The 14,405-nt window shown below is 39.6% G+C and overlaps 1 protein-coding gene across 2 annotated transcripts; it reads right to left on the bottom strand.

The window, feature by feature from the left end:
* Nucleotides 1-4,864: 4,864 nt before the first annotated feature.
* Nucleotides 4,865-12,513, bottom strand: TAAR1 (trace amine associated receptor 1). 2 transcript variants are annotated; one of them, XM_051792618.1, is made up of 3 exons: nucleotides 12,470-12,513; nucleotides 7,791-7,918; nucleotides 4,865-5,972 (listed from the first exon to the last, which is right to left on the bottom strand). In XM_051792618.1, exon 3 carries the CDS (start codon nucleotides 5,864-5,866, stop codon nucleotides 4,865-4,867), a length of 1,002 nt encoding a protein of 333 aa, XP_051648578.1. In that variant the 5' UTR covers nucleotides 5,867-5,972; nucleotides 7,791-7,918; nucleotides 12,470-12,513. The 2 variants fall into 2 exon arrangements, with proteins under 2 accessions (XP_051648578.1, XP_051648576.1); XM_051792616.1 differs by lacking the exon at nucleotides 12,470-12,513 and adding an exon at nucleotides 11,725-11,840.
* Between the last annotated feature and the right edge of the window lie 1,892 nt (nucleotides 12,514-14,405).

Genomic DNA, 14,405 nt, shown 5'->3' with positions numbered 1-14,405 from the left:
TAGGATGCTCTGTTTTCAGCAATCCCTCTCCAACTGACAGATACCTTTTAGTCAATATGTTATGAGTACTTGGTGTTGGAGGAAAATTACTTTTCCTATACCTCTGGGAAATAAGAAGTCGATACATTTTGGAGTGGGTTGTGGAGTTCTCATTGTCTAAATTATGCTGTGGGTCAGGTCTCTTAAGAAATTAATCCGTTTTACAAACACTGTTGCATAATCAGTTCATAGAAACATTTCCAATTACCCATGCAGCTGGTTGGATTTAAGGTGCAGCATGAAGAGGAAGAGAACTTATTAAAAATCCTACAAAGTAGGAAATTTAATGTTGCTGGTTATGCAAGACCATTTAAAATTATGCAAGACAGTAAATATTAAAGGAATAAAATATCATAGAATCACAGAATCATGGAATGGTTAAAGTTGAAAAGGTACGTTCTACCCCATCATCCAGATCATTAATGAAGGTGTTGAAGAGGATTGGACTGAGTATTGACCTTAGGGCACACCACTAGCTGTTGGCCTCCAACTAGACTTTTTGCCAATGATCAGTAGCACCCTAGGGGCCCAGCCAGTTTTCAATCTGCTCCATTCAGCCCGTTTTCAATCTACTTCATAGTCTTCTCATCCAGCCCCATACTTCATTACCTTCCTTGTGAAAATCTTATGAGAGACAGTGTTAAAAGCCCTACTGAAGTCTAGGTAGACAATAACCACTGCTCTCCTCTTGTCTATCAGGCCAGTCATTTCATCATAGAAGTTTATAAACTTTATAATTTGTCTAATGGAAACAGACTAGTCAAAAAGTGCTTACAGGTAGACATAGTCTTTTTCCAAATCAAGTCTTTCAATGCAGTAGCGTGGAAGTAGTAGATAATGAAGATGAGCAGAAAATATGCAGAAGACTTTTGTAGAACATTGTGTCATGTTTGATTATGTCCAGTATTTTCCCTCTTGTTGAATGGGTATTAATGCATTGTAGAGGTCAGAGAGTGCACAGTGTGCATGACATAGATGAGTTAATGATTTAAAGAAAGCCATACACTTTGCAATATTTATAGATTTTGAGAGCTCATTTTTTCCATTTGAACACTTCTGATGGTTCGGGTCCTGCCTAAGGTTCTGTTTCGGCCCAAGCGGCCTCAGAGGAAGGACCGAGTGAGGGGCGGGAAGGGGCACTGGGAATGGGCACCGGGCACCGGGAACAGCGCCAGACGGCGCCCTAGGGGCGCTGGGGGGGCGGTGGAGGGAGGTGGTGGAGGGAGGCGGACAAAAAGGGGCAAGGACCGAACAAGCCAACCAGCCGACCGAAGGCAAACTAGCAAAAATCTCACCACTTCCCTTCGAACAGGCAGGATGGCTAGACACGGCCCAAGGCTCTCCCCTCACGCGTGGCAGATAACGGTAGTCACTGTAGGCCTCGGCTCCAGATAAACCAGACCAAAACAGGGACCCGCCGTTCTCGAACCTCGCCGGAAAGGAAGAGAGCGAGATCCCTCCCGCTGGCCTTATTTATACCTCAAGTTACGTAAAGGAATAGCATGGAATACTTCCGTGATCACTTTTCTAGTTCCTTCCTGGTTACAAGTTGGTCTCCAGGAAGGCCTAGAGTGAAACCACCACAACACTGCACTAATGTATTTTTTTTATCTAGTAGTTTAAAATACTCCCATTTTAGAGTGATGATTTCTCTGTGAGGTTTCTAGAAGGGACTTTCATGGTGTTCCACCTCTTTCCCTGGCCTCCTGCATCTGGTACCTGAGAGGCTATGAGATTTGGACACAGATGGCACCACCTTGCATGATGTAGTCCACCAAGATATGAGCTACAGGGACTAAGGCAGGATACAGGCAGCAGTTCAGGACTCTGAAATTTGCTGTCAGTTTTGTACAAAGCATGAGAGGAAGGTGACATTGCAAATGGTGCTCACTGGTGGCAAAATGAACAGACAGAAGTTTACTGGTGAATCAGAGACTTTCGTCAGGCTGGAGTAATTCCTTTGTGCAAGTTTTCAGGGAAGTTAAGACATATGAAATCACCCATGGGGGAATAATTTGTTTTGCAAAAAGTAGCCAGCTGGGAATTGTTTAATAAGATCGCTAATTAAATGTGTTGATAAGGAATTTAACAATATCATTTGCGCATCATTTGCATTATGATACTTTGAAATCCCAGTACAATGTATTCTGTTTCACCAGACCTAACTCATAATCTGATTGGACAGCAGCAAGAAGCATTTTTCTTGTGCTGTCCTTATTTATCCATGTCTTGGGTCCAAATAGAGTCCCTGTGGCCTCATTAACTTATTTCATTTGTCTGTCCCCCTTATAGTGAGAAATAGCTTTGTGCTGTCTGCGATTAGAGCTAATGAGACAAAGTAACCTGGGACTTCATTACAGTCCCTCTGCTAGAGAAGGTTCGCTGTAAATAGAAAGCAAGGAGGCTCTTTGGGAAAGTGCCACTTTTAGGTAATAGGAAACTAGAGGAAAAAGTTATTTCTGAAACCTTCTGAGCTGGGCTGTGCACAAATCTGGCTAATGTTGTAGGTTATTAAGAACAAGGAGTCCTGTCTTCTAGCTATAGATGAAGGTCACCAGCAATCTGTGTGTGGAAACTCCTTCTCAGTTCTGCAGAGAATAAATATTGGTTACATCTTGGCTAGACTAGCTTGCCAGAGAGTTGTTGATACACTAAAAATTTCTTCTACTATTTCCATTTACACTCAATAGATTGTGGTGATCTTGTGCAGCCATGTTTGGATGCCTTCTTTACTGGTTTTGGCTGAGATATGGTAATTTTATTTATAGTAGTTTGTTTGGTGTTATGTTTGGGATTTATGATGAAAAACAGTGTTGATAAACACACATGCAACTCCCATTTTAGGTAAGACTGAGCACTGCTTACACAGTCCTAAGGTCTTCTCTGCGCATAGCCTGGGGGTGCACAAGAGGTTGGGACCCCAGCTGACCAAAGAGATACTTCACACCATATGATGTTATGCTCAGCAATAAAACCTTAGGAGAAGGAGGAACTGGGATGTTGAGAGTTAGAGTGTTTGTCTTCCCAAGTAACCAACCCTGCTTTCCTCAAAATGGCTGAAGATGTGCTTGCAGATAGGAAGTAGTGATGAATTCCTTAATTTGCCTTGCCTATTAAATTGTCTTTATCTAACCCACAATTTTTATGCCTTCAGGAGTGTGGTTCTGGTTTCTGTGGTTTTCTAATTAGCTTTGCTCTAGGGTCTAGGTACAGACTGCAGAGACATGCTCCATTTGAACTACCATCTATCCCACAAGCAAGTTGGGATCGCATTCACTTTCAAACTTCTCCTACAAGCACAAAAAAATGCCGGAGAGATGCCAGAATAAGTGATAGCATGATCACTTGTGAACTCTGGTAGAGCTGGAATTCTCTGGAAACACAGTAATGTTTCCAGATTTTCAGGGAGAAAGACAATGGATGAAGGGAAAGAAACGACTTCATTGACTTCCTGAAGGGACTATGTCAATATGTGCTGAACTTTTATTTCAGAAGGTAACACTGAGCATGAGAAAATTACTGCATCAGGCCAGATTCACTGGAGATGAATGAAGAAGAGAATTACCCATTATTTATCAGAAAGATAGATTTTTTTTTATTTCATCTTACTTTATTTTTGTTCCTTTTTATGTCATTTTGGAGAGTACAAACTTTACAAGACGGCAATGAAACAGTAAGAGAGACAATCTCAGATCCCGATATTTCATGCTGCAGAAACATATCATCATTCAACTTTTATGCTTCACAGCATAGAGTGTTTCAGTGCTCTACAAATTACAGAAAATAAAGACAAGATACACATATGATGTGCACTTATACAATGAACATGAACGAAGGGCATACTGTTGAATGTAGTTCTTACTTCAGTACAGTCACCAATTTCTCTCCATGGTTGCTTCTCAGATACTAATCCTTTCCTGTCCATTGCCACTACTGGTCCTTCATAATCCAACTGATTTCAACCACAAGATTTCTTCACAATTCTCTATATGCTTTCTTCAAACGCTGTCACAGCATTGCCATCAGACAAAATAACAATATCTCCAAGCTAAAAAAAGTTCCCTGACACAAGAATTGGCAAATATTTTACATCTAAACATTCATTAGATAAATATAATTTTCTGGCATTCTCAGGTTCAATGCAGCTTTTTTGCAATTGTTTTTCATTTCGTACATCATATTTTTCCTTGTCTTTGATCTTGTTAAACATGCTTTTGATCTCATTAAGCAGCAAAGCCTTTAAGTGACAAACTCATAAGTGACAAGCACTAGTTGAAATGAAAACAGATAGAACAGCACAATTTTTCTCTGTCTCATCTTCCCTCCATTGAGTGTGCTGGTATGGCTGGTTATTGGTCTGTTTAGAACTCTGCACAAATATTGAAGAGGAGGGAAAAAACTTATCAAGCTTTGGGTAATTGCTCAAAGATGTAAAGAAATTCAATGGAAAAGGTTTTTCCGTTCTTTCTAGAGGACAACAAATAAACACAAATATTGTAATATAAATCACCTCGTTCAAGGAATTAATCTGTTGTATCAGAATAGTTTTTTAATGATTAAGATCAGGTATGTAAAGTGTTGTAAGTTTTTTTAAGCGTAAGTCTTGCTCTTCTGCACATTGAAAATAAATAGATCTAATCAAAACATCACATACAAATCTCAGTCTGGAATGAAATAAGATGTAAAGTACAATTGCTTATCTGCTTTAATTGGATTTGGTAAATGAGTAAACAAATAGGTGTTTCCTTCCTTTTCAGATCTTACACCCAGGAATTCAGCCTCCAGGTAAAAGTTCTAAGCCATGAATGCAACCATTTAAAGCATGTTAATCTAAAAACAAATGAGACCTGGAAGAGTCCTGTTGAAAAATTTTTCCAAACAGAATAATTTTTAATGCCCTGCGAAACCACATGTAAAAAAATGCATAAACAATTGGGTTAAATGTAGAATTTAAATAGCCAAACCAAACCAGAGCATCGATGAGAATAGGAGGTATCACATAATTCATAAATGGATTGGTAGCTGTAAAGAAGAAGAATGGAGTCCAGCAGATGAGAAACACTCCCATTATTATGCCTAATGTCTTAGCAGCTTTTCCTTCTTTGCAGAATGAAATGTGATTCTTCATTTCAAATTGCACCTTTTTTTTGCTAATTGCATCAATGGATCTTGCCTGCTTCTTGGCTACAGAGTATATTTTCCTATAGATGTACAGCATAACAAATCCAGGTATGTAAAAAGATACTGCAGAGGCCACAATACCTGAAGTTTCACTAAAAATGAGAAGGCATCCTCCTGCACAATGGACATGATTATAAATCTTTTCTGCCCCTCTCAAGTTCAGGTCTAGAAAGATCATCCCAAAAGCAAAAGTAGCAGGGACTGTCCAACTTATGAACACCATGACCACAATAACAAAAGTATTTATCTTGGATTTGTATCTTAAAGGATCACACACAGCATAGTAACGGTCAATGGATATGAAGGAAAGGTGGAAAATAGAAGCTGTGCTCAGCATAATGTCCATGCTCGTGTGGATCTTGCAGAAGAGCTCCCCAAAATACCAGCAGTTCTCAACGGAGCGCACCATACTGCAAGGCATGATGAAGAATCCCAGCAGGAAGTCTACTGTAGCCATTGAAAGTATCAGGAAATTAGTAGGCGTATGGAGCTGCTTGAAATGTGATATTGAGATGATAACCGTCAAATTTCCAACCACTGTGGCTAGAATAATGCAAACCATGAAGATATACATGGAAACACGGGTACTGTTTGACCAGCTGCTCCTTATGCAAGAGCCATTTACAGATTCACAGCACGGTTGCATCCTTACTGGTGTCTCAAATCCACACAGGTATGGAGAACAAGTACTGGTTTTCCTAATGCTGAGGTAAATTTACAATGGTTTTTTCCTCTTCTGTATGTGGGGAGAGCTGCAGGGATGGAAAAGAAATGGCAATTTTAAACACCTTCATTTAGTTGAATGTGTAGGAAATTCGCATTTCATTATTTATGAAGGATGAACACTGTGTAGCCTGCTGAGACTAAAAAGTTTCCAAGAGCCTTGTTTTTTAGGTAAATGGCACTGACTCACCAGATCAAGTTTTCCTGAAAAATTCTTGCAGGCTCTAACTGTAAATAAAGATGTAAGTAAAAGATCTAAGAGGAGAAAAGAACTTTCCTGCCCTTTTGCTGCCAAAATATAATGGAAGAACCTGACTAATCTGAAGCATTATCTGCTGTATGAGCAAATATCATTTCTGCTGGGCTGCGTTGTTTTCAGTGCTAGTAGTTTAGCACTGTTATGAGTATTTATTACGTTAATACTTTTTTTAGCCAAAGCACAAACATGGAAAGAAACATTCTGAACACAGGTTTAGTTTGCATCTGAGGACACATATATTACTGTCCTCTTGTGTATGCGGTAGTATGTCCCTTTTGCAACTCTCTTTATGAAATCTTTTAATGAAAGTACTTAAGCACTTGGCAAGCAATATCCATTGTTGAAGGATCTGGTTTCCTTTTAATTAACAGAAAGATAGTGTTATTGTGAAAAATAAAGATCATTAGCATGTGCTACTCAGTAGCACTACATTATAGTATAAAATGATTGTTTAAGTCAGAAAAATACTGACATGGCACTTCAGCCAGGACTAATTTAACCCATATGCTTTGGGACTTTGCTGCCTCTGGTTATTTTAGATAGAACACAACAAAATACCATAAAAATTTTCCCATATTGAAACAAATGTTATCACAAGCACACCATGCCACTGGAAGCTAAGTGAATATAGATGATAAATGGTAGCTTGCAAATCCCTGACAGCTACCCTGTGTTATAGAGAGGGATTTTTCAAGTAGGGCCAGGCAGTGATACCTGAGTGCCAGGGACAAGGTGCATCCAAACCTACAGGAAGTGTGAAATCTAAAAATATTTATTTATTTATTTGGTTGATTGCTTGTTTATTTATTTATTTATACTGGGGGGTTTGGCTTCCCCTTTTTTCTGCCTACTAATGTTTAACACAATCTCAGCTCTTTTTCACCTGTAACTATCACTTCGTATACCTTTTCCTTCACTTTTTGTCAGTCTCTTCCTGTTTCTTTTTCTGCCTGTCATTCCTTATTTCATCATTTACACCGAGGCGAAGAAAACACATCCAGATGGATACTTATTGACACAAATTTTGCATTTTCACAGTAGAAAGAATTAAACACTAGTTTAGCTGTATATACTGGGCATCATTATAAAAGTTTCAAGCCCATTAAGGTTATAAATGTGTTACATAGATTTTGAACTTCATTTGTTCTATATAGTAAATTATTTAAACAAATCTGGTAAAAGAGTCTATGAAGCCAACTAAAAAGAATTAACGTTATCTCTAGTTTTCTTTAAGATTAAAAATTTTAATAGCTTCTCTGTTGTTCTCTGATAGAAGAACTATTTAGCCTAAAGAAATATGATCTCTCCTGAAAATTGTTTTTCTTTTAAAAAAGTAATATTCTCAGGGAAATTTTTATTTTTTTTAAACAATAAGATGAAACTCCAACCAAAGGATTGAGGAAACTGAGATCAAGTGAGTGGCTTTGCATGAAATGGAAAACTGTGTCAAACTGTTCAAATGAGTTGACCTCTGAAGAAGTTTTCAAAAAGAAAGCAGAATGCTTCCCTTCCATATATAATTACAAAGGTTAAAATTTAATAAGGTGGAATTAAGAAGAAACATACATTTAAAAGCCTGTTCTCCTACCTTTCTCCCTTTGTGCTGGGTAGAATTCTGCTCTTGATGCTCATTTGTTTTCTTCTTGTTGACTGGTATTCCTTCCTTGTAAAGACCGTCTCAAAAAGCAGCTGAAAATCTTCACCATCATAACAGTTCTGGGTAACACAAATTTTGAGAGGACAGGCTTTTAATCCACAGCTGGAGCAGCCTCCAGAAACCCCCCCTCATTGCTGGAGGGTGGTGGTGTGATGAATAATATTCTTGGTTGTTTGACTCAGGAGCAGCTGTTGATATGAATACTAACTCAAACTGTTTATTTTGTCACCCACTTAGAGAACAAAACCATGGCTGTTACACTCACACTTGTTTAATGGGCCTTATTTATAGGTAAATTGAAATAATTTGAAGTAAGTTTACCTGTTTGATTAAACGTTATGGTCACATTGTGAGCAGCCTAATATTATCTAAGTAAAGAACAAAAGACACCTTCGCTAAGTAATATACATAAGTATAGGTAGGTTACAGCAGTACGTAAGATTTTCCTGAAAAGGAATATTGTGAACAGAGTGACACGGAGTGTATTTACCAGCCTATTTCTGATTACTGTACAAATAGGCTGAATCTAATAGCCTCATCAATTAACAGCTATTTGCAAGATACAGTTACTGAAAAAGTGTTTTAAGTAAACACCTATTATTGGCTGTACCAGACTCACGGACAAGAAGCATTGATTTTTTGCTCCACAAAGGACCATGCAGCCTTTTAAAACTGCTGAATATCAAAGACTGGTGACCATCAGCTAAAACCCAGTTATGTTGGATGACTCAGGGGCATATGGAATATGGTATCTTAGGATACCACTTCTTGCAAACTACTCTGGTGACCTGGATTAACTGTGTTATGTTATGTGCTCAAAAATCAAAATTAATGCAAGCAACTCAGTTCTTTTTTTTTTTTTTTTGAGCCTGCACTCATAGACAGACTGGCATATTGCACTGCAAGGTTCTTCTTGCTATGGGAAGAGAGTGTTCCAATGAAAAAAAGTGCAGAAAAAATGATGAGGCTGAGTGAGAAACCACTTAAGAGAATCAAGAGAGTATGTCGAGGAGAGGAGCCAGGTCCCATTTCTCAGATTTGAGGGAATGTGAAAAAGACATTTTGGGTACCCAAATACTGGACTCTGAAAGAGGCCTTCACCCTTCTGAAATGCACAGCAGTGTAATTCCTTGCAGCCAGGTACTTCTCTTTGAGGAGTGAAGGTTTAGGGCCTGGTAATTACTGTCTTGACATATACATTTTATAGGAAGGTAAAATTGAGGGGAACAAATCCATGTTGCCTTACTCTGTGCAGAACTCGTCATTATTAAGAAGTCTGGTGGCCAGCTCATTGTGGGAACTTAGTCAAAGGCCATCCATGCATGAACACACTGCTCTCCCTTCATGCCCTCTCCTTTGAGTGATGCAGTGGCCAAAACTCAAGGGGACAATCTGAAAAGGCAAGTGATTGTTTCAGAGGCATCTCCCTGACAGCAACCAGCAAAACTCTGGGGGTCCCCCTGCATCGAGGGAGCCTTCTCCTGCCCTGAGCAGGTCTTCCCTGCTGCAGACAGGCAGGCAGCAGCCAGCTATGGAGTGTGGGTTTTGCTCTACCTCTTCTCAGGACCAGGCTGGAAGTCTGGTCAAGGAGCGTTTCCCTCCAGTTCCTGGCTTGCAATAAAATTCAATTACAACTTGTTGTTCTTCCTCTTACATGTGACATTTCTCCAGGACTCAACCTGCTTCTTTTTAAACCTGCTGAGGACTTTGGAAGTGTTAGGAGTTCTCAGGGAGATGAAATAAAATGAAGAGGAAGAGTCAAAACCTCATGATGCAAAACAACATGTTGCAGGGTTTATCAGACATACTGTCCGTATGACAATTGTATCTTGTCTGCCAGCACTGTGTGCTTGACACTGGAATTTGCTGGTGGTGGTGAAGTTCAAATAAGAAATCTGAGGGCAGCCAGTTTAAGCAAAGGTCCCTTGGACAGGCCATGTTTGCTCTCTTGTTGGCTACCAGCATTGCCTATATACTTTGAAATAACTAAGTGACCTGGTGACATTAAAGGACAATTTTGTCCCTGTTATCAATGCGAATGGGCTCTCATCTTGACTTCACCTCTAAAGAAGAAAAGCCTCATCTGTGGAGCTGGCCAGCCTTCCTGCTCCTACCAAAATCCTCTTGGGGCCAAGGGCTGCAAAACACCTACCATGTACTTTGCAAAACATAGCAGGGGGACTGCTCTGGGGCTGGTTGGTGAGCACGACTTCCCTCAGCAGGGATGGGAGTGGCATGGGGTCCAGTAGGTGCTCCTCCAGGCAGGAAGCTGCCTGCAGTTGGAACTGCTGGAGACCACACCATGAAGTCTCTGTATAGACTGTTTTGGGAAATGCCCTTCACTCTTCTACCAAACACAAACCCGCAGGCATAGTGTTTGATATTCAGTATCTCAGTACCAGCTTGTACTGCAAGACCCACACGCATTGGAAAGGACTGAACTACAGTTCTAAAGGAAGCTGTGAGCATGGGGAGGGTGGTATTTAAGGGTATGTTTGCTGGAATAAAAGTAAAGCAGCAGCTTTTAAGATATCAAGATAATTAAGTAGTTAAGCAAACGTCTGCTAATTTAGAGCAAGAAGGAACACTTTAGCAAGAAGCTATCATGCTGTTCGGGCAGATGCTTCAAACAGGCATTTTCTTGCGCCTTAGTGCTGATATGGATCATGAAAATATTCACAGAGTTGTTATTTATAATATCAAAGAGAAATATGTCAAGCTCTATTTTTGTGACACCTCAAAGCACTTAAAAATAGTCAGTGTTTAACAGTCTTTTGAATCTATCACATAGTAAAGAAGCATCAAAATTCAAAGTAAAGACTTTACAAAATTGTTGCTGTGGCTTTCTATTCTGAAAAACTTGTATTTCTGCAATAAGTAGTTTTCAGATTTTTGGAAAACCAACAAAAAGAGATGTTGTCATAGTGTCTAGAATACCTTGGGCCTTCTACTCTTCTTATTTGTTTGTTTTTAAAACATAAAATAATTAAAATGGAAAACAGTACAGAAGAGAATGAAAACAGCACTTTTGCCAGACATCAAACACATTTGAAAAATGTGTTGAAAAATCATTCTATCCTTCTTGTGCAAGACGGTGAAAGAGACAATGGAAATAGCAAGGAACAGAAAAGGGAATGGAGATATGAATGGTTACCATTAAAAAAAAAAAGCAGGACGACATTGATTTCTACTGTAATTATTTTAGCTTGCATTTCTGTGGGTACAGTTTGGTCATTTGGCAGAAAATATAATTTTACACTATCCAATAGGCAGAGGAACATTGCTCATTTCCATATGGTTAATTTTAAAAACTGTTTCTCTTCCTAAGTTTCCATTCATATGTTTGAAATTTAGGAAAAATCACAAATTCCCAATAAACTATTAGTTCAAAATAATTATTTCATTATATGTGTTAAACAAGAAGATGTGCTGATGGCTAATTTGAATGCTATTTCTGTAAACCTCATGCAATTCCACTGAAGCTAGCCTGAAATTAGCACAGATTTATACCAGAGGAATTTAAAGGAGAATAGATGAGATGATTGACCTCTAGAACTTTTCCCATGGTTTCTATACTTAGTTTTCAGTGGAAACTATCACTTTTCCTTGCCAAATAAAAATAGCTGTTTATACAGAGTGATGTAATGTTTGTGCTCTTTCTCAAAGTGTAATGCTTAGGATGAGGACTATAAATCCAAACCCCAATATAAATACAAATCTCTGAAATGCACAGAGGAAAAGGGATTCCAAGAAAGTAATGTTTTAACAGCAAACCAAATACATCCATATGAAGCTGAGAAACTGTCTCTGCACAGGGTGCATATTTGGTAGCCCTGCTAAGTAATGTCGTAATGTAGTTCATTACCTTCACTCAGTAGCAAAACTGCTCTGCCAGAGAGCAGCACCAGGGCTCCAGAGGGCAGAAGCAGGCCCTTGCTTCTCGCCCTGGCAGGGCAGGCGAATCACCCAGGCTGCTCTGTGTGTCCAGAGCAGAGGCACATGCACAGCAGGGCAGGTCTCTTATGCCTCTCCAGTGTTTCTGTGCATCAAAAATCTAGCATGAATTAGTTTAGGACTTTGACTGCTTTGTCTGTATTCGTTGACCTCTGAACACCACCTTCAACAAGAAGGCAAACACAGAGGAGGGAGGAGGTGACAGTAAACAGGTATGATTCTATTCTGTCCTCATGGCCCTTGAATAACTTCACAGAAAGTAAAGAGCCTTACTCAGAATTCATAGCTGTGCCTTAAAAGTGTTTTGCCCCCTAGCTATGTTTCTCTTTCATCTATTGGGAATGGCTTTAAAATCATTCTCTCAGCTATCACCAAAATCTCATTGCTGCTGGTGCTATTGCTGTTCATTACAGAAAGAACTCACTCTCGAAGAAAAAATGCAACGCAGAAAGAACCGTGTATTGCAGAATACACCATCTAAGGAGTCTTTCTATTGTGCCTTTTGCAATCGGATATGTCTGTCACATATTGGCCTCATAAGCCACCAGTGTGCCTGTATCAAATGTGGATAGAGCCTTCCCAAATCTTCGTTCGCGAAGCCTAGTCAGGATGATGACAGAAAGAACACAGTGATTTGTGCAGAGTAACAATCTTACCTTCAGTGCTAACTATAGTAGATTCATCTATGAAACAAAGTAATATCCTAGACTAGTATATTAGCAGTTGATCCTATTTCAGACTGCATGACACGGAGGCGGTACCTTCTCAGGAGTTATTTCCTCCTCACAACCCGGCAGAGCCTGTGGACAACAGTGCAATAGTGACTCATCCCACGTGAAACTCCCAGCTGAGTGGCTGCATGCTTGGTCTGACTGGTTTACAGCCTGATGGAAAAATCTCATCAACAGGATGACGTAAACCTAAAATATTCAGAAAAGATAAGCCTGTAATAAATCTATTCTGACACAAGCCACTAGCATATGCGAAGATTAATCCATTTGAAGTAAGTTAAAGCCAGGCTCAGGGAAAGAAGCATGCAAAATAAAGAGAAATGTTCATTGTGGTCAAGGTATAGATGGACTTAGAACCGAACTATTTTAAGATTGTCCAATGTTTCACTCCCTCCTTTCAAATTTCTGTAATGTTAACAAACTTTAACAATTTCATTTATCTTTGAAAATCTGATTTGTCTATTCCAGACTGGACATTTTCAAAAAACTCTGAGCATAATACTTTGACCATATTTGAGAACAAGACTGATTAAAAAGATATTGTTTCCTTCAAATGAAAAATTCTGCAAGTCAGTTATTTGTGATGCTCTGATGCTTATATGCGTTGTAGTGGGGATTTAAGAGGTGTTGCTTTCCTATTTGTATACCTTTTACCATACCAGAGAACTATACCTGCAGCTCATTGATGGCATCCATCATCTTCAAACAACAAGAGGTTTAGTTTTGCTCTGGAACCCAAGAAGGAGTATTCTTCTTTCAAAAAAGTTATCCCAGAGAGGAGGATTGACCCACTTCAGGTCACTTTGTGTGCATCAATTGGTGGGCTGTACTGGTAGAAAGCCAGGCCTTTCAGCTTCTGCTCCCCTGAGGTTTCTCTGAGCCCTTAGTGGGACTTGTGGGGCTCAGTTTGTAACTTCTCCCTGGGGGTTTGGGGTGGGCTTGGGAGTTAGTAAAGTATGGCACTAGCAAGGTGGCACAAGAGAACATCAGGTTGAAAAAGAAGGACAACTCTTGGTGAAATCAAAGTCTTGAAATGGCACATTCTGGTCAGGAAGTGTGACTACTCCATTGGAAGCCACTGAAACCTTAAGTTGCTAAGAAAGGTTTATATGTCAGTAAGCAACCTCCTGTAGCCTCCATTCTCATGGACTGTTCTCCTTCTGATGCTGAATTTGACTACAACAGACACATGCTGTTTTCCCAGAAATATTGAACAAATTTGACTGCTTCTAATAGTCCATTTGCAAGCCCAATAGGCTGCAGATTCCAGTGCTACTGTACTGTGGGCCATTTTTAAGGGGGCAACCTGGCAGTGCCATCTTTTGCTTCCACAGTTGTTTCCTGCAGCAGGAAGCAGCAATGCTGTGCATGAACATCACTGGTATCATGTCACTGCAGAAACAGCAACTCAACTAGTGCAGAAATTCCCAGTGTCAGAGTCCCAGTGTACCTTTTCATGCCTACCCTCTGCCGCCCAGTCTCACAGAGACATGCCTGGGCAGCCTATTTTTTTCACCAGAAAAATTTAATTTATCTTCTCAGTAGGTGCTATATATCAATTAAATATCAGGTCACCAAAGAAGAGGTAAATCAATTTGAATTTGATTTATTACTTTTTATCAAGTTCTTGCTTGCTAGCTATCGCCTGTTCAATACCCATGACACTGAGAAGGAAGAGATGGCAGCAACAGGACTTTTAGCTGTTTAAATGTGCCTCTACCAGCTTGCATAACTTTTTGTTCATGCAGGTGAGGACTGGTGAAGAGAAAGTATCTCTCCTCCTCTCCCACCTCCTTTTTTCATCCTCTATAGTCCATTTTGTTCTTATCTGCAATTGCTACTGCTTCTCCCTTCCACGTTG

This window comes from Manacus candei, unplaced genomic scaffold, assembly GCF_025592945.1.
Source record: "Manacus candei isolate 608988 ecotype Guabito, Panama unplaced genomic scaffold, ASM2559294v1 h1tg000034l, whole genome shotgun sequence".
In the NCBI taxonomy this organism is placed as follows: domain Eukaryota; kingdom Metazoa; phylum Chordata; class Aves; order Passeriformes; family Pipridae; genus Manacus; species Manacus candei.
Note: the sequence above shows the minus strand (reverse complement) of the source record. Positions and strands in the feature narration are given on the sequence as shown.